The sequence below is a fragment of the Calonectris borealis genome, chromosome 10 (genome assembly GCF_964195595.1).
Source record: "Calonectris borealis chromosome 10, bCalBor7.hap1.2, whole genome shotgun sequence".
In the NCBI taxonomy this organism is placed as follows: Eukaryota; Metazoa; Chordata; class Aves; order Procellariiformes; family Procellariidae; genus Calonectris; species Calonectris borealis.
In genome coordinates this window covers 18157883-18178421 of record NC_134321.1, presented here as the reverse complement: position 1 = coordinate 18178421, position 20539 = coordinate 18157883, and the positions used below count along the sequence as shown (strand labels likewise).

General features: G+C 43.3%; 1 protein-coding gene across 1 annotated transcript; it reads left to right on the top strand.

Annotated features, from left to right (window-relative positions):
* On the top strand, window positions 1-19301 carry LOC142086305 (inter-alpha-trypsin inhibitor heavy chain H4-like). Its single transcript, XM_075159229.1, has 22 exons — window positions 1-102; window positions 2535-2695; window positions 3141-3245; window positions 3880-4042; window positions 4146-4256; window positions 4341-4469; window positions 5113-5229; window positions 5822-5990; window positions 6934-7050; window positions 8529-8710; window positions 9610-9792; window positions 10362-10501; window positions 11127-11281; window positions 11793-11825; window positions 13321-13353; window positions 13973-14026; window positions 14352-14390; window positions 14869-14982; window positions 15639-15813; window positions 17279-17433; window positions 18311-18413; window positions 19004-19301. Exons 1-22 carry the CDS (start codon window positions 28-30, stop codon window positions 19077-19079), a joined length of 2589 nt encoding a protein of 862 aa, XP_075015330.1. The 5' UTR covers window positions 1-27; the 3' UTR covers window positions 19080-19301.
* The last annotated feature ends 1238 nt before the right edge of the window (window positions 19302-20539 follow it).

Here is a 20539-nt window from a genome sequence, read left to right as displayed (position 1 = left end):
CTCATTTGAAAGTCTGGTCTTTCCAAAATGGAGGAGAGAACATTGCTCGCATTGACGGTCTTTTCCTCACTTGTAGTATTAGCAGAAACTATTGCTCAAAAGGTATTTGCTCTATTGTTTTTTTTTTTTACAATGTCTTGTTTGCTCATTTGGTGATCCGGTGGTATCACGGTAGCCGGCCAGGTAATGCAGGTAACCACCACCTGTGGAGCCTCAGGTGTATTGTGTTGTGATTTCAGAGCTTTGGGTTCTTTTAAGGCCTTTTTGGTTGTTTGTTTGGGCTGTTATAGTATAAATGTGGCAGGAGAGCATTTGCAGGTGTGTCTGATCACGCTCTTCCCCAGGGATGTAAAATACCAAATTTGCAGGATCAATGGATCTCCCTCGGCCTCCGGATGAGGTCTGGGTCTTGACATAGTGCTTTTACAGCAGGACCAAACGAGGACCGTTGCAGTGCCAGGCGGTTTCTGACAGGCATTTAATAATTTATATGGAACGGAAAAGAGGGGAGTAGACAGTTATTTGTACCGTCTGGAGGAGCAAACTGTGTTTTGTATCATCTTGGGGTGCATGCGACTGGTCTTATTTTAAAAATATCAATATTAGAGAAACGGAGGAAGCCTTATGTTGGAAGTTTTTATTTCCATTGTGCCTATTCAGAAAAGTGTGAAATGCAACTGAAATGCGGGCGGGTTTCTGGGAGGCAGGGGCAGGACTTGTGGCTGCTGCAGGAGTGGCCGAGGGCTCTGCAAGAAGCCGTGGATGTGGTGTATGGGCCTGCGGTGCCTTGGGGAGCGGCCGCACGTCGCTCCCTACTACTTTCGGGTACACACCCGGGGCTGGTCCTCTCCTGCCTCCTTTGCTAAGGGCACAGCGATGCCCCTCACCGTGCTGCACCCCACCGCGTGCCCGTTTCTGCTGGTCACCGCCCAAAATGCTGCTGGGGCTGGGAAAGCGCAGGGGGTGCAGGTCCCCGTCCCTGCAGCGTCCCTTTGGCACGTGACGGCGGGGTGGATTTTGCACAGGGTAAATTTTGCACAGGGCAAGATCCTGCTCTGCTGGACGGATGCTCCATGGGCAGCGATGGCCACCACGTGCCTGCGCTGCCCCAGTCAGTCACGACCTGGGGCTCGGGGCTCCTCAGTCATGGCAAAACCTCCCCTCCGAACGTGCCACGGGCAGGTTTGAGCATGGCAGGGCAGCAAACGTGAGCAGAGATGCTCGGGGATACTCGGAAAGCCTTTGGGAAGAGACACTCCTGGGAGAGACAGCCCCAGCCCTGGCAGGGAGAGCTCCAGCTGGGGGTGGGCAGCAGGGAGGCACCCAAACTGCCAGGATCAGGAAATTGTTCTCTCGATGAATATTTTTGGGTTTTATCCCATTGTCCTGGATTGTCAGTAGGCATCAGGAGCACGCTCTGGCAACGTATAATGAAAAAAGGAACAGCCATCCATTACTCACATGGCGTTGGCTGTGGCACCTCCTGCCCGGATGCCCGGGCACAAAGCTGTGGTCACAGCTTTGTATTGAATGGCCGTTTTAGCTTGATTAAACTTTTGAATTTCGGCCAATGCCCTAACTAAGAAGAGGCCAGTGGATGCTATTAATTGGTGAGCAAAGTACAGGAGATGAATTATCAAAATAACTAAAGACCAATTAGCCATTCAAAAGATTTGTGAGGCTGGAAAAGTAAAAACAGAAGTGCGATGATCTGCTTTGATGCTGAGCTCTTTTATTCTAATAAACTATTGGACTGTTGTGAGGCTGGTGACGTCCAGATCAACCCTTCCTAGTGTCACTGCTGAAATGCAGGTAAGGCCTTTAAAACAGACATCCCAAATGCAGAAGGAGGGTGTTTACAGAGCAGGTGCTCCAGACAATTCCCAGTCCAGGCAGGCCATGGGGTGTTCCTGGGCAGGTCCAGGACAGTGCCCTCCTGCCTCGGGCCTTGGGGGCCCTGGAAGCACCAGACCAGGAGAAACACAAGCGCTCAAAGGGCATCCCTGCTTGTGCAACCAGCGAGGGGTTGGAGGCCCACGCGGGGTTTCAAACCTGCTAAACATCGTATGTGACACCAGGCACGGAGCTGAAAAACATGCAGCAAAGTCAACAGCTGGGAGAACAAATAAATAGTCGCGCAAAAAGCTAGCAGGTCTCTTTCCATGGGTCGAGCGCTTAAAGAGGCATCTGATTTTTCTGAGGTTAATCTTAGGTGATGTATTGGGGTGACACAGCAGCTGCTTCAGAATAACCCGAGGAGAGAAGACCACAGAAAAAGGCTCAACAGAAGCCTTCTGTGGAATGAAAACATGCAGATGTAGCTGCAGATTTTGCACGGGGCTGTGATCGCAGCTGCAGAGATGTGAATAACCCAATGGCCAGCCTGGTCATGAACAATTCCCCTTCCCTAATTCCAGCCGGACCTTCTAACAGTTCATTCCTTCATCAAACTTTTCTGATAACATCACCTAGGTAAGGACTGCTCAAGAGCAAAAACTGAGTGTTTCTGTTTCAGCCTGTTTTTTTTTCCCCAGCATGCTATTGAAATCTACAGCCTCCACGTGGACTGCAAGGTCACGTCACGATTTGCTCACACCGTCATCACCAGCAAAATTGTCAACCGAGCTAATGAGTCCAGAGAGGCGACCTTTGAAGTGGAGCTACCCAAGACGGCCTTCATCACCAACTTCTCCATGTAGGACCAGTCCTTGCCCGTGGTGTGAAGGAGGCAGCTCTGGGGGCTGGGGGGGCGTTTATCTTTCTTCTCAGGACCTGCTGAGCAAAAAGCACAAGGAGCTGAGCTCTGGAGGGCCCTGCACAAATGCTCTGTGGGGCAAAGTAGTAGGCAGCCAAATAGAAAGAAGGTGCCCAGGGCCAGGGCGAGGCTGCCTGCTGCACGGGGTGGGTGACAACCGTGCTTGGTGGTGGTGTTGCTCCTGCTCCAGCCTCCCTGAGACCCTGCAAGGAGGAGGGCTGTGTTGTGGTGGTGGCCCCTGGCATCCTCCTGGCCGGGGAGGGATGAGAGAGCCAAACAGGGTCTCCTGCTCATGCCCCGAGGGCCACAAAGTGCAGCGTTCCTCTTGTTTCTTTCCCTGGTGCTTTCTGTCTAATATTAATTAATTTTTATGGAAACCAAACAGGTCCATTGACGGTAAAGTATATGCAGGAATAATAAAAGAGAGAGCTTCTGCTCAAAAGGAATATGACACGGCAGTTTCACGCGGGCAGAGCGCCGGCCTCGTCAGGTACGTTGCTGTCCTGAGTAAGGCTGCTCCAATGCTCTTCCTCGGCTTCTCGTTTGGCTGGGGGCGGGTTAAAATATCTCAGCGGGGATAATTGTGAAAAGCAGCCTTGGGTTCTTGTTGGGAGGGACGGGGTGTGTGGGAGTGTGTGTGTATACATATATGATTTATATCTGGTCCTGCAATGGGCTTCAGTGGGAGGTGTCACCATTTAGTGTTGCCCTGGGACTCGCTGTCACACGGGAGCACCTTGCCGGGCTGGGACGATGCTCAGTCGTTGAGTCTGCTTCCCCGCAAGCACAGAGGACCGTGGCATTGAGCAGACATTGCGCTTTCGGGGTATATTTGATCTGTGCTTCCCATGTATTCAGTCCCAGTTCTGCTTGATGCCAGCCTGGGGCACGCAGAGGCTTCTGCTCCATTTCTCAGCTTACATGTGCAGCACCCATGGCACGCTTATGTAATATAATATCACCCTCAATGTTAAAAAATCTTCTCTTTAGTAAAATTTACTAGTACTATTTATTTTTTATTTATTCCATGCGGCCCCTTGGCCGTTATTTAGCACACTTCATAAACTTTGGCCACCACACGCAAACCTTCCCCGCAGGAGGTAGGTCTCTGTTCTCCCCCCCAGAATCACAGGCAGAAAACTGGAGCAGTTTCACGTGTCCGTCAGCATTGCGGCCGCCAGCAAAGTCACTTTTGAGCTGCAGTACGAGGAGCTGTTGAAGCGGCGGCTGGGGAAGTTCGAGCTGCTGATCAAGGTCCGACCGAAGCAGCTTGTTAAGCACTTCCAGGTGAGCGGCCCCGGCGAGGGCTGGGCAGGGAGCAGCCCGGTGTTTTTTGGGTACGGCCGTGTTCCCTCTGAGATGCTGACACCGACTTCTTCTCCGCTGTCAGATCGATGTGCACGTCTTCGAGCCCCAAGGCATACGCTTCCTGGAGACAGACAGCACGTTCATGACAAATGAGTTAACTGAGGCGCTCACGAAAGTGCAGAACGAAACCAAGGTAAAGCAGCAGCTGCCAGATGTTACTGCTGGTGGCAGCTTTAAGCTATGTTGCTTTAAATCTTTTATTCCGATTGCTTTGCAGGCTCATATTTTATTTAAGCCCACTGTAGATCAACAGAAGATAAATCCTGAACTCGATGAAACCCTCCTCAATGGTGATTTTGTTGTGCGTTATGATGTTAAGAGAGGTGCCACTGCAGGTGATATACAGGTAAAAAAGAAATAGAAATAAAAATGCTTTCAGATCATAGATATGTCTGAATGTGAAGTGCAATCAGCAAAACAGCAACATTTACTTTGAAACACCAAGAGTGACGGGAAAAGCTATTTTCATTAATCCAGGGTCAGCAGGAACCGATGGCGATGTTCAGTAAATCCCCAGAGACACCAGATACATTGCAAGAATGGATCATCCATGAAAAAAATCAATCTTTCAAATTTTGTTTCAATACCAAATCTATATTGCCGCTTTATAGATGTCTCTCTACGTTCTTTTTTAAGCTATTTTGGCTGATCTAAGGTGTATTTATGGCTTCTTGTAAATGAAGTTTAGAGGAATGTGATTTATCTAACTATTCAAATGACTGCTTGGTTTTCTTTTATTTTTTGTGACAAGGACAGACAACTGAGGCATAACTATATGAGCATATATATGCTGTTCTCTTGTAATTTGCTCTCTACAAATAGTCTTGCTTCCAGCTAGGAAATACATTTTAATAGTTCTCTGACTTGAGCTTATCTAAAAGAACAGAATGCTGAATATGCACCCCCCTGCTTGCTATGCCAGAACATTAGATGCAATGTTTATTTATTTAGATGTAATTTTATACATGATTTCACATTCTGTATTTCAGATTGTCAATGGGTATTTTGTGCATTACTTTGCACCCCATGAAATGCCAGTGTTTCCCAAAAATGTCATCTTCGTTATAGATCGAAGTGGCTCCATGGCAGGCAGAAAAATTGAACAGGTAACTTACCTCAAAGTACTGACCTCTGCTTGCCTCAGCCACAGGTACTGACCTCTGCTTGCCACCAGCCTTTCGAGGGATTGGCTGTGAATTTCACTTCGAAACACACGCTGGGTTTGTACACAGCAACATTTTCAGACATATAGAAATGCTTGAAAATACATATGCACAGATTTAAGCTATTAAAGAGCAACACTCTTCTGATACGGCTGTTCTCACGGGTATCAAACATTAAGGCAGAGAGCACTTTTTCTGTCTCTATCTTTGCAGAATACTTCTAATTTTTTCCTTTAATGAAGTTTAAAGAATTAATTTGTCTGTTTTACCTTTGGTGATGACTGTGTTTGTAGCTTTGCTAGAGCGCAGACAAGCCCGCTACAGCCCTGACAGCTGTTTTTTTTGGTCTGTAGGTTAAGTGAATTGGCCATTTCTGATGGTCTCAACCTGAAAAATACCATTAGGACTAAATAAGGGCATTGGGCTGCACCTTGAATAGCGCTGTAGAGAAACCTCCTTCTTACGCTGCAATTCCAATCCCAGTTCTGGCAGAGAAGCAGAACTATTCAAAATGATTGTTTTCTCCTTGGAACAGACGAGGGATGCTCTGTTGAAGATTTTGCAAGACCTCCGCCCAGAAGATCATTTCAGCTTTATCACCTTTAACAGCAAAGTGGCGGAGTGGAAGAGCTCTTTGCTGCAAGCCACTGCAGAGAACGTGGCCAGTGCTGCAGGATTCGTGCAAACTCTTTCTGCCAGTGGAGGTACAAGGCACCGCCTCGATGCTTGTAACCACAAACATGCACCCAATATAATATATTGCTTAGAAAAAAAGTATTATTTTTGTTACTCACATACTGCCACAGAACTACCATAAGCGCTCCCAAAGCAAGTAAGTTTTTAATACGTATGAGTGATGAGTGGGATAGAAAGGCTGGTGACTACGTTATGATATGGATATATAGAGAGAGATGGTTACGTCACATCTATGAACCACACAAGCCACAAAGTTTTGTTTCAGATTTTTGTAACAGAGATGGCTGGAGGATTTCCTGATAGTACATTTTTTCTACAGAAAAATGGCAATTCACTCAACATTTGACAGCAATTTGCTGATTTTTTTAATATCAAATAAAATGCATCCAAAGTTATACTCCCGTGTAAGCCCCACTAGAGAAACAAAAGAGTCAAAATAGGCATGAAGCCTATTTCAATTGCTGCATCACTCAGTGCGCTTTGTTTTATTATTTTGTTTTAAGCACATCTTAAAGGCTATAGCTCCTGTTAATGTTATGCTGTTAGTCTTAACATAGATTTTCTTATCCCAGGTGCTAACACCAATAAAGCCCACCTGTGCCCAGCTCTTTTCTTTGACTTCTCAAATAAGGCTAGGAGACATTTCTTAAATGTAGGTTAACAGATGACAGTGTGTTTATTTAAGCACTTTTTAAAGGCTCTAGACATGTTTGTATTTCCCATGACATACGTGTGGAAAATGCTCCCAAAAGAATACTCCAGCATTGCCATTGCAATATAATACACCATAATTAAGCCCAGTAGGCTAAACCCCTAAATCCTCATCTCTCTGAAGGATTATTTCCTGCAGAAAACTTTAAACAACTCTGCAGGGCCTCTGCAGATGAAGTGCAGCAATTTCTTCAGATGATTATCCTTTTTAGGTGAGTGATGCCTCCTTTCTCATTATAGGCACAGATATCAATCGTGCCCTGCTGACTGCCGTGAGCGTGCTGGATAAAGCCGAGAGGCTGCCAGAACGGAGCGTCTCCATGATTATTTTGCTGACAGACGGCCAGCCCACTTCTGGTGAGTAAATACTAGCCCCAGTCCTCTCTCTCCTTGATTTTTTTTTTTTATCTTTTACACTTGCCTTCCAGATGTTGACAGACATAGTCTGTGTTTCAGAAGAGCTTTGCTATAAGCAGGCTGGGCTATTGCTGGATCTGCATCGGAGAGAGGATGATTATGAGAGGGCTCTGGCAAGGGCTGTAAGAAGTGATGGCAGAGCCTGCCTGCCCATGGCTACATGTCCTTTAGCTGGGAACTGGTTTGCTAAATACTATTGGCTTCACAGTTTATAAACTCAAGGGAATTGTTGGAGATACTCCAAGCTGAAATGTGAAAGTAAAATACTTAGAGCAGAAACATGTATATTTTGTATATATTATATTTGGTCCCATTTGAGAAGCATTGTTTATATTTCTTCACCCTTCTTGCCCCAAACTTAAGATATTTTCAAGGTGCCTCTTGTTTTGTATTCTTTTCCATGTCTAGCTCTTAAAGTAATCAGCTGTGATAGCACAAACCAGAGGGTTGAGATAGAAATATTGGGTTAAAGACTAATTCCCAATGCAACAGCACAAACATCACTTGTTCTGAACAGGAGTTTGTCTAAGTTTTGTGTGGCACCAGCATCTCTCCGAGGCCAGCAATATTAATTCAGCTGTGAGCCCTCTAATAAGATCAGTCTGCCTTTCAGATCGTGTGATCCGTACTGCTTTGGGGTTGGTTTACTTGTTTGTTTTTTTAATAAAATTCAGCTCATGGTGCTGCCTGCTCAGCACAGCCACAGTGAGTCTCAGATATCCCCGAGCACGTTGCACATCCACACGTTGGGTAGAAATCAGGCCGGGGTGGATACATGCAGCATTATTACGTACACTGCCTTCTTGGCAAAGCAGGCTGAAAGGGAAAAATCTGAGCTGCTACAGGCAGTGAGAGTTCCTGCCTGAAAATGCTGATGGAGAAGCTCTCCATACAGTGCCATCAGCAGGTCTTCAAATGGGATAAGATGATGGCATGAAAATCTTTTCCCTTTGACACGCAAAGGAGCTGGGAGAGAAGCATGGCTGAGTTAATTTGCAGTTTGTCTAAATTACACCATTAACCAATCTGTTCTTCTCTGAATTCAGGCACAATTTTTATGAATAGTACTAGTGTTTCCATCCCTTGAGCTGTTAACTTGTAGTGTGTGTCCCTTTTGTCCTGAAAAACCTCCTCTGGCCCCATAATCTTGTAAAATATTTTGCACTTAGCCATGATGACATGAGTAGAAGTTAGTAAAAGTCATTAAGGGGGGAGAATCAGGTTCTGGCACTCCAAATGCAGAGTGGTGTTTTCATCTCCAATTCAATCAATGGAATTCTGTCCCATATATTTTTAATATTTTATTCTGAATTATTTTTAAAAGACTTTAGGAGAATTGTCCATTAAACCCGCTGCTGTCTTTTTGTACTTTAAAAAAAACCCAACCAAACAAGGGTATGTTTTTGTTTCAATTACAGGTGAGAGTAATGTGGAAGCAATTCAAGAAAACATTCAGAAAGCAGTCAATGGGAAATACGCTCTTTTCTGCCTTGGCTTTGGGTTTGATGTCAGTTATAAGTTCCTGGAGAAAATGGCCCTAAGCAATGGGGGAATAGCACGTCGTATATATGAAAACGCTGATGCAGCCTTGCAGCTCCAGGTCAGGACTAAGGAATATGCCACAAAAGCCATCTATCAGCTACAGCTTATGTCTAGTCTTAGCAGCAAAACCACAGATTTTCTGAGATGAAGAGTTGGTTTTGGGTTTATCTGTTAATTTTGGGGAGGGAGGAAGGCAATTTTGGAGTATCTGAGAGTTTGTACCCTAACCATGACTCAAAGTTGAAGTCCTCCTCAAATCAGCGGCATTTGGACAAACCTGGAAACTCACACATTTCTGTACCTCTGCAAAAAGAGAAATTGTCCAGGGGAGGTGATGGTGGAAAACTTCTGTACTTGGGTCCGATTTCAAACCTCTTGAAGTACCACCATTGGAAGCTGTTTGTTATGGTTTCCCTAAAAATCAGCAGGTAGTTTGAGGAACCTACAGGCAAACTGGCTGTGCAGTACCACCAGCCCGGGGCTTTCCTGTCCATCTGGAGAGGGGTTATATCTTTCGGAACATTCTCTTTCTTGGGAAGCCACTTCTATCTGTTTTGGCTGGATGTGCAGAGACTGGATTTGCTTAACACCAGCCCAGAAAGGAAAAGATTAATCCTCAGGATTAGTCAAGTTTAAAAAATCAGATGTGAAAAGTGGCTAAAGCAAAACACCTAACTGGGTGGGATGGTGCTAGTGGGGATGCTGCTCGGGTACTTGAAATACCATAGGAAATACAGTTTATACGGCATCGCCAGCCTGGCTGGAGAAATTGTGCCGAACCTTGGGAAGAAACATTTAATTTTTTTTTTTATGGTTTGCAGCAGTCTTACACTGCTGAAGAGAAAGCTTTGCTCCCTTCTTTTTAAGGGGGTTTTAGACATTCAAAATATTGCTTTGCATAATTTTGCAGTCATTTGTGTGCGCTCTTTCTTTCTCTCTCTCTCTGCTTCTCTTTAGGGCTTTTATCAAGAGGTGGCTACCCCAATATTAATGAAAATTGAAATGCAGTATCCAGAAAATGCCATTGAGGGATTAACCAAGAACAATTTCAAGCTGTTTTTTGAAGGATCTGAAATTATAGTAGCTGGAAAAATTAGCAATGAGCTTGATCTTTTGCCAGTAGAAATTAAAGCTCAGTCAGTAAGTGTTTAGTTTACTAACCGCGAAAAACATATCTCCCTTCTGTCTTTTATGGTCCAGTAGGAGACTTCAAGAAGTCTTTTGCATGCAATATATATTCTCTACATTTGGGCATTCAGCTGTTTTCCCATTTTAGGAAAGTATTTGAGAATTCAAACAATTTTCCCCTGCTGAATTTGCTACAAAAGAAAAACCTTGAAGTATATCCACAAGTAAGCAAACAGCAATTTTAATCCTTTCAAAACCATAATATTTTGGCCTTGCAAACATTTTTAGGAAACTGGTTTGTACTTTTAGAATGAAGAAGGAAAGCAGAATTATTCTTTGTAAAATGTTGAAATAGAACAATTTCATTACCTCTTTTTTTCAAAATTGTTTTGAGTCCAGAAATATATGTCCAAAATACATGTTTCTTTTGTAGCTTGGAGTTGCATTTTCCAATGGGAAAGCACAAAATTGAAGGACAAAAAGGGCACTTTGGTACTGAAAGATGTTCTTTTAAGTCTAAAAGGTGACTATAAAAGAAGTCTGGAACTGTTCTTTTGATTGTCAATTTTCTCCCACTTCAGCATGTTAGCAACTTGACTCTTAAAGAAGAAGCAAATGTCAAAGAGAAGGAACAAGTATTTCAAAATCAAAGTTACATCTTTGGAAACTTCATAGAGAGACTGTGGGCTTACTTAACTATTCAACAGCTTCTGGAAAAATCGTAAGCTATTTTAATGCTTCATATTACAAATTTCTAACTTCTTAAAACACAAATTCCTTATTCACAAATTATATGATTGGAAAATACAAAGAAACATAAATATTTCTGCAGATAGTATTAAAAACATAACATACTTGTAGAATACTATATTACTGTATGAGGAACGTGAGGTATCTTTCAGTTTATGATAGTGCTGTATCATTAAATGTGTGTGTATATATGTATAGACACATGAAAACATAATATAAAATGTTCTTCATGACGTTACTACGAAGTAGATTTTAATTGCATGGATTGTGTTGAGCTGTTATTACACATCCAGAAATATTGTCTGTAGATAAGTGAATGGCAATAGCTAGTAAAGAGAACAGTATGTCCATAAGACATTTCATAGATCATGTATCTATTATTTTTATGTATTTGAACCATACATAGGCTCCAGTGTTGCAAACAATTAAGCACCTCCATAATTTCAAGCATGTGAACAGCTGAGTTATCCCAATAAGACTACTCCCTTTGATAATAAAAAATATCTGTTAAGACATAGCTAATATGAAAAAGAATCTGAAGATGACATGCTCATAGTCTCTATAAGTTATTTCTTCATCATTAACACAGACTTTAGTATTTCAGCACATGAAGAGGACAAGAAAACCCTGGAGGCGCAAGCCTTAGAGCTGTCTCTGCGGTACAGCTTCGTTACGCCCCTCACCTCCATGGTGGTCACCAAACCCACTGGCCAGCAGCAGATGGAGCTGGCGAACAAACCCACCGAAGCTGGTAAATGGGGCATCGAACAGCCTCCCTGAACTATGCGGCTGTTATTGATAATTTGTTGTTGACCTCCAGTATAGGTTCATTTTATGGTGATGTGACACGGTAATAAGCCACATCGGAGGCAGGAGTTCAGGGATTATCTTCCTTTCAAAATAAAACATACAGGATTTTTTTAAAAGGTGAAGTGGTGAAATGGGCACTGCTATTGAAATGGAAAATAGTTTGTTTAAATATTAAGCAAAAGTAATTTAACAGTTGTTACTCCACATTCCTGCCATTGAAAAGGGATTCTGCACTTTTCTCTGTAGCATTGAAGTGGAAAAATGAATGCAGGGCAGGAAAGCATGCCATCATTAGGAGTCCTGCATGTGCTCTGTCTGCCTATCCTTTAACACAAAAAAAGCTCATCACCTGAAGCCCAGCACCCACTTGTCCCAGTTTTCTGGTTTGCACATGGGTAAAGTCATTTGGTGTTGACTGTATGACACTAACCTGTCCCTCTTCCTTATGTTAGATAATGAGAAGCCCAGCAGTTTTCCAGTAGGAGGTAAATGGTTTTTTCTTTTCCAGTAGCATATTTCCACAACAGTCTCTAAAGGGAGAAAAAAAAGAAAGAGCTCATGGTGGTTGTTCTATAGAGGGAAGTATTGGAGATTTGGGAAAATATGTGAAGCAAAACGCAAGCCATGACTGCCAAGGTCTGTGCAGGGTTTGGGTGGATAACATGGTCAAAGGGAGAAAATCTTCCATTCAGAAAGTCTCGAAGGCCAAAATTGTCTTTACTCATGAGGAAAAGTAGTTCTTCAAGCGAATGGTGCTAATGATGTTTTCTGCTTCTTCCTACCATGTGTCTGTCAAAAAATTAAGCTCAAGATATTTTGGAATGACTTCTGAGGATTATTTATGGGTTTTTTTTCTCTCTTTCTGGAAAATTTTTCTGGATCTGTTTGAATGTTAATTTTAAACTTCCAGCATTATTAATCTGATAATCTCAGCTATGATAATACATCATAGTAACAATGCTTTTATAGGTGAAGAGCCCGGGTTTTGCTCTAGTTCTTCCACAGAAATGCATTGAGGGGATTATAACGCTGTTCTCTGAAGGTTACCTGTTTCAAAGTGGCGCTGGGGCGTTTAATAGGAGAAAACTCCCTGACCAGAAGCACGGCCCAGCGACCGTCCTGCCCTGCTCGGGGGGCACGCAGGGCTTGGCGCTGCCCTTCCCTCGAAGCTCCTTTGGCTGCAAGAGGAGAAGAGTTTGGGGCCACCCCTGCAGCACGGCCTGTTTCCGTAGCAGGTTCTAAGCCCGACATCGGTGTGATGGTCGGGCAGGCATGGCTGCTCGAGGGCACAGGGATGTCCCCACTGGATCTGGGGTCGGTGCCCACCAGAGCATCGCTGAGCACCGTTGCTCTCCGTCATGACAGAGCAGCACAGCTGGAGCTGCCGGGGAGGAGAAGGGGCAAACAGGATGCTGGGCTACTGGGACCACCAAGGGAGGTTTTGATGTGCTCTTTTGGGTGTTGTTGCAATTTCTCATGCTGAGTCATCTGATTTTTAACTGCCAATAACAGCTCTTGTCTGGGGCTCCAGAGGGACCATGTTGTGAGCCTGTGCTGGTGCTGCAGCTCCGCACGGAGCCGTCCCTTTGCAGAGCCTCCCGTGCCGGGTGCCCCCTTCCACCAGAAGCAACCACCCTCACACCCGGCATGGGCAACTCTGCTGCGCCGGCACCACAACTCCCCCTCCTTGTCCTCAGGCACAAGGCGGGTGAGGCCCCAGGCATCTAGCAGGCAATCAAATCCCTTTTTGCAAATCCCTTCCTCACAAAGTTCTTAGTAGGTTTTGTCCATTTCCATCCTTTGGAATATTTTCCAGGGATCAGTGCTCATGTTCTGTGGCCTTCTTTACTGCAGGTAGTTTACTTTGGGAAAGGAAGACAGGTGCAGCTGGAGAATTACAGATTTGATGTTTGAAACACTCCTATAAGGCATGTAATGCAATCATGAATAAAATACAGATACTCTCTTTTCTTTCTCCAGATGCCTATAGACTGAGGAGTGGATCACCTCCTGGTAAGTGCTCCTCCTTTGTTTTTATTCAGAATAATTTTATAAAGTTAATTTCATATGTAGGTTCATAGCAACATTACTTTAATAAATACATTTTGATTGTGGATGCCCACTTGCTATACAATTTAGTTTTTATTATATGTATTTCAGTCCACAGATATTTTATAATGAACTATAAACATTTGAAAACATTCTTGGTCCCTTTTCAGGAATAAAAAATTATTATACCTCCTGAAAATAAATGTGAAAGATCTGGAAAAGCGTATATGAGTAAGCTGAAGGAAATGGGTGTAAAAAAGAACAATTTACAAGTCCTGGGGTTTGCTGTGTGAAGCCAACGTGGGGCACGGCGGTCTGCACAATGACAACGCCTGTCCTGCAAGGAGGAAATCCCAGGGCGCTGCTGAGACAGAGCTCAGCATCGCCACGAGCTCCCATAGCGCAGAGCAGAGAAGGCGCTGGCTGCTGCCTGCACAGGATCCGCACACGTGCACTCATGGCTGTATCCAAAAAAAAGTCAGTGGGCTATGAGCAGGAGGGATTCCCCGTTTTAAAGGGTGGGGAGGGAGATGCAAGGCACAACCCCAAACCAATGAAACATTGGAAAAACCTTTTATTTCAGGTCGATGGCGCTCTGAGCCCCAGTCTGGCAGCAACAAGAAGCTGTTGTCAGTAGGTAGTTATTCACAGTCGCGTGCGAGAGGAGCTGGGTGGGCGTGCTGGGTTCAATGCTGCGTAGAGGCCGTTGAAAACGCAGCTCTAAACCCTCCGCAGCTCAGGCTGAGCATGCCTCAGTGGCACGGTCGATCGTAAGAGAAACAGGCGCTGGACGTTGTGCTTTTTTTCCCCATTGGGACATCTTGTTTTAAGCAAAGCTCTCTGTAGAAGTCAGTGAAGAGCTCTGCTAAAAAGGCTTCTGTCAGAGTATTCTTCCTGGTTAATTAGCCGAGTTAGAGAAAAATGTTTCATTAAACTCTTCTTACTAATTTTAAGTATTTCAGTTGTCAGACTAAGAGACAAAACGAGAGCACAACCTCTTGGTAAGTAATACATATACTACTCCCATTTTAATAATATAACTGTAATGTACAGTTTGTCATACAATGTTTTTTCTGACAGCATCACTCTATGAAAACCCTTTACCTTTCTTGCAAACTTTGACCGGTTCTTTCCACAGAAGTGAAAAATATCCCCGTATCCCATGAGAAAGCCTCTCTGGCTCAAGGATATAACCACCAATAGAAATGTAATACAAGAGATTTTCAGCCTCAGCTTTTTTAAGGGCTCATTGTCCTTAATAAACTCTAAGTTTAAAAATTTGTTTTCATTCATATCAAGGTGCTGTGTCTGGGTGTGCTTTTCAATAATTATTACTGTGTTGATTTTAATCATTCTATTCTATAAAAGCTATAACTAATATTTTAAGTATAAATTGATTAAGTAGTTTTGCTGTGCCTATCCAAAGGGCACGGGCTAGATTTTTCTTTGTGTGCTAATATTGTTGTTCTGGCTTTTTAGCCAACGAACACCCGCAGCTTCTCTTGCAACTACCCAAACAAAATGAAATAATCTGTTTAAATACTGATGGAAAAGCCCAGCCCTCTGTCCACCTGCTGTCAGATCCGGAGCAAGGTGAGTGAGCCAGATTACCCCTGATACCAAGGAGAAGGATTTGTCTATGAGAGCAGTTGGTGTCTTTGGGACTAAAGCCCTTTCGTGAAGCGCCATATCACACCTGCTGCCTTGCAGTGACCGGAGAGGCCGTGGTTAATTTTTCCTTTCTATTAGGCAATATTAACTTTCACTGTGCAAGAGCTGAGGGCACTTCTCACAGGTCTGGTTGTGGGTCACCTCCTTCTCCTCCTGGTGTCACATCCATGGCCTTGAGGCTTTTCCCCTGCCCAGCCCCTGGGGGCTTCTGAGGATGCAGAGACCTTAAACCCCAGGGTCCCTACGCGCTAAGGGAAAGATGCACACGTTTAAAGCACTGCACCACTCTCTGTGGTCCTCAGAGGAGTGGTGGCCCCAAGCGGCAGTTGTCAGCTGCTCTGATTATGGAGCAGAGCCACCTCTGTGAGAGGAGGTGGCAACGTGGGGGTAAACAGACTCTGGTGACCCCACTGCAGCCTTGGGAGCACGTGGATCTGAAATCCAGGGGTGCGGTGCCTCCCAAAACTAGATTTGAGACCTTTAAGTTGCTTTAGCAACAAAGCTGAAGCAGTTCTATTAAGATCACTCGTACCTTATAAACACGGTCACTTGACAAATTTGTGTCCATGTTATTAAAGGACTCACTGTGACGGGGAAACTTGGGGGCAGAATAAATCACTTTGTGCAGTTTGAAATTACCTATGTGAATCCCGCCGCACGAATCCACGTCTCCGTGGATGAGATCGTCCTAAGCCACAATAACGAGAGCACTCGGCTGCCATGGACGGAGTCAGCCACCTCCACCGCCCAGGGGTAAGAAACATCGCCCTCTCCTTTCCCAAACTTGAACATGTGAGTCAGATCTTTTTTCATCCAGGCCTCCACTTTCACATTTGCTTCAAGTGCTTCCAAATGTCCTTATCCGGTGAGTAACTCAACGTGAGTGGAAGCGGGGTACCTTCACAATTCCCCCATTTCAAATACGGAGAACAAAAAAGGTTTGATTTTAATTCTCCATGCCTGTGTAAGGGATCCAAAACAACTGCACCACCAGCCTGCCTTTCTGCTTCAAACTCAGAGGCCGAACATTGATCTTCCACATAAGAGGACGCGCTGCAGCGCATAGCAGCCCCTGTGCCGCCGCCGTGCCGGCTGCCACCAGGCACTTTGTGTTCCTCCAGCCGCAGAGCGAGTACTGCCAAGTGATGGCTTTGACATTTACTGTCTCTTTTATACATCAGTTGGCTCCACCAGGCTGAAGTTTTCTTTCTCCTCAGTTTTAGCAATAACTCGCATCTGGGCAGCTGACATTTTTTATGGGAAGGCATAAAGTGTTTGAATAGCTGTCTGTAACTAAATGCCCACTGTTAGAGAAAGGGTGCTTTAGATGTAGACTTCATTTGTCGGACTAATTAGAGCAGGATCCTTCACTACCACAAGAAAGAGCTGAATGTAGCTAGTTCCGCCAGCTTTTTTGCGTTGCTGGAATAAACCTCGGGGAGGATCTGCTGTTGGTCTGGGGCAGACAGGACATTATAGGCAGTTTTAGACAATAACAGAAGTCCTAAAACAACTGCTTTCAATTATTTTTGTAATCCAAACGGAGCCAAGAACATGCTGGATTTATGCGCCTCTATAATTTGAGGGGCATATGATCCCTCTGCTTCAAACCAGCACCCGAGCCCCTGCAACCGCAGCGCTTTGTACACCAGCGTGTGTGGGTGTGCTGCCGCCTAACTGAACTGCAAGGGAGAAAAATGACAGTGGATGTTTGTGTTCTGCAAGCCCACCTGGGGTCAAAATAAAATTAATGGGTTAGAAGAAAGGCAGGGTCTGAAAAAACTTGTGAAATATCCAAGAAAAAGATATTTGACTTGTTCCTAAAATAGATTGAATTATTTTATCTAGTCTACCTTTTTTCTCATTAAAATGACAAAAAAAATATTCTTTTTTTTTTCCATCCAAGCATTTCTTGTCATTATGGTTAATAAGGTGTTTTCATCAGCACAAAGTTCTTCTCTATTGGTGTATTTGCATGTAACCTGATATGGGACAGATCTGTTGTGCAGGATAGAGAGCAAAGATACGCTACTTAATATTTTCCAGCTTAAAAATAACCATCAACATATCACGAAAAGTGCAATTGCAAAGAGACAAAAGGCAAAAATTAAATTATTTTAACTAATTAATTAACTAATTAATGTCAACTAATGAAAGAAATAAATACATATTCTTTCTTCTATTCTTCTTGGAAATAACATCATGATTTACTTCCTAGGCTAAGAGTCTCAGTTGAGAAGGAAAGGAGCGTTACAGCATCATTGTCTGATACAGTCACAGTAAAAATTTCCTTTGTAAAGTTTCCAGATGATTTCCTTGGGCTCTACTTCTTGAACACCGACCGTTTTTCTGACAAAGTCAGTGGAGTTCTGGGTATGTATCATTTCAGATGTATGCAGCAAAGAAGGATGATCTTGTAACTAAGCTCCTGAAGTGAGAATATAGTGGCGGTTTTTTCAGCCACATCATAAGCCCTTATTCAGGTTTTACGTCCCTGGGTCCTGACAAGCTCTCAGGAAAAGCAGTGGGCAGCAAGGCAGCAGGAATGCTGTAATTCAGGGGGTTCTAGAGAAACTTTACATTTAATTTATTCTTTTCAGACATCTAACATCACCTTTTACTGCACAGCAATCCAGACCCTACTCTGCAAAGAGGCGAGGTCTTACCCTTGAAACATAACATAAAGCTTTTCCGCTCACCGGTAGTACAAGCCTAAATAGACTATTATGGGTTTAGAAAACGTAAAATAAGATTAAAATAATAGTTGGGCTTAACCTCAACAGTGCTGTGGAATTACATAATTTATGCAGCAAATTCATTTGATGTCAGATAATGGACTATAAATAATGGACATAAAATTGTAAACAATCAGGGTTACAAAATGAAAGCCAGCTGGTCCCAAACATCTCAACTCCAAAAATCCCAGCGGGACTGAAGTTGAAGTTGTTTCAAAAACTTTGCAAATGGAGAGGCTGCATATTCTAAAACCATAAAAAAATGTGAAAACCCACCAGAGCAAGGCTGAATCTCTCTGTGGAGTGCTAGGGATAACAGGAGATCACAGCAGAAACACGGGAATTTTCTTAGCTTACTAAGGGAGATTCCAAACGTGGTCTTTTCTTTTTTTTTTTTGGTTTGCTTGCTGCAGCAGATGGCTGCTTTCCTAGTGTTATAGCTGCCATTTGGGTTAAATGAACAACAATACTCAGATGTTTTGTATTTTTAAATAATTTGTGTGTCTGTTGCTTAGGTCAATTTTATTCAAAAGCACAATTTGAGAATAATTCCAACATCAATCAGAGAGCTGACGAAAGACTCCTAAGTGTGTCTGGATCTGAGCACAAAGTTACCAGGTAACAGATATGGGATAAGGGTGAGTGATGTACGTGCTTTGAGATGTATTTTGTCAGCTAATACCAGAGATCAAAAGAAATTAAACTAAGGACATGTTTGTAAGAATACATCTCTTTGGTGTAAATAATAGGAACTTGTGCTTGAATTTTTCCCTAACAGCCTGAATTTGTTGCTTGTTAAGTGATGCTACAGAGCTCAAGGCTCCTATTTCATAGGGGGGGAAAATCATACCTTGAGGCTACAGTTTGCATAAAAAATGCCAAATAAAGGAAGGTTCTGCTGCCTCGTTTACACGGGTAGGGGGAGGGTGTTTCCTCAGCTGGATTTACCACGAGAAAAAATTTTTACACTTCAATTGCTTTTAGCAAGTTTCTGTGATGTGGAAGAAATGCTGTGAGGGCGCAGCTTCTGCTCGCTGTCCCTGTATGTCCCCACCACCGCTGCCTCCGGCTCTAGGAGCGGAGAGGGGCCAGCTCTGCCCACGCACCGTCCCTCTGATTCCTGGTGCCATCTGCAAACAAAAGGTCAATTCTGGGCCTGCCCTTTGGTTATTTTATCACAAATTGTTCTTGTTTTGATTTTGTTTCAGGCAATACAAGAAAGATTACAGGCTTGAGTCAACCAGTGATCCTGTTCCCTGCTGGTCAATAGATGTAACTCCCTAGAAAAGAGTATTCTGGGAAAGAAAACTATGCAAATGATGCTCTTCCAAATGTTTTTGATACTTTCTCTCAAGAAAACCACACAGTTAAAGCCTTACCTGTTACTATATATAAATGTCACAAATCTTTTAACTCAAAATAATTATAGTTTCAAGATGAGAACTTGCTTGCTTGTTGTTTGTTATTTTAAAATGATTTCTAATACAGTGGGGTTATGTTCTTGAAGATTTATGTGAATGAACTAAATAAAATTGACATTATCAGCTCGCAGTTTGATATGGACACACAGACTTGATATGGACACAGGTGAATAAAAATAAGTAGTGGCATCATGCGATCCAACAAATGTGTCATGCAAACAGTAATAGATTTCTAAAATTTATACCCTCCATCCAGTTACAAATGACGGCGTTCTTGAACTACGTGTTTTGTAAAAAGAGTATGAAGTTTAAAGCAGCATTAGTCTACTGTTTCTCTCATGTTTTATTTTATGGAGGAAAAAAACCCAGTCTTGCTATATTAGGGTTCTTTTGGAGATCGTTCTGTAACAACAGTCGCCTTCATTGTTGCAAAGTTTCTGAGGCTCTGTTTTAAAAATGTCTGCAAAACAGACATTGACTTGTTGCAAAACAGACCTCTGACTTGTTGCAAAAGACAGCATTTCAACCCTGAAATTTAGCAGCTTTTTTTGGCACCATTTCATATGTTTTGCAAATGTTGGAAGATGTTTTACAAATAATGAACAACTCAAAACCACATGTGGTGCACGGAGGTAACATTTCAGAGGAAACGTACATAGAATTTCAGTTCCTATGTATTTTTGAACCCATAAATACACCAGCATTGTAGAAGGTTTAACAAAAGTTGCTTTCTATCCTGCCAATAATATGTAACTGGAAAAACCTTATTATTTTAAAGCAATGTACTAAAAGAGAAGCAGTTTCTTGACAAAGAAAGAAAGATGAAGCAAACTATGTAATTAGAAACCTGTTTTTAAAAGAACTGTGTAGACATGATGCCAAGATATGTTTGTGTCAATTGCTCGTACTTCCAAGATGCAGATATGGAGATACAGATTTGGCTGGACAAATTACACGACAGACAATGTGGAATTTGGAAACTGGAAACACCAGATTGCTTGCTTCGCCACATCATAAACAGGCTTACCAATTTGAAAAGCAGATTATTTCCATTATAAATGAACTTGGTATTTGAATTACATGCTGTTCATGCTGGGTTTCATCAGTGGACTCACCGCAAATTAAAAATTCCCTGCTTTCAGTTACAGGGTGTCTGTGCGTTGCCTCCTCCACCAGCCCGCTAACTGCAGGGATAGCAAATAGCATTGAAACAGGGAGCAGTGAGGCAGGGCTGGAGGGCACCTTCCACCCAGTCCCCTCCGCTTTAAGCGAGGCTCAAGCGTGCACGGACCGTTCTTGACAGCCACTCTTCTAACCCATCTG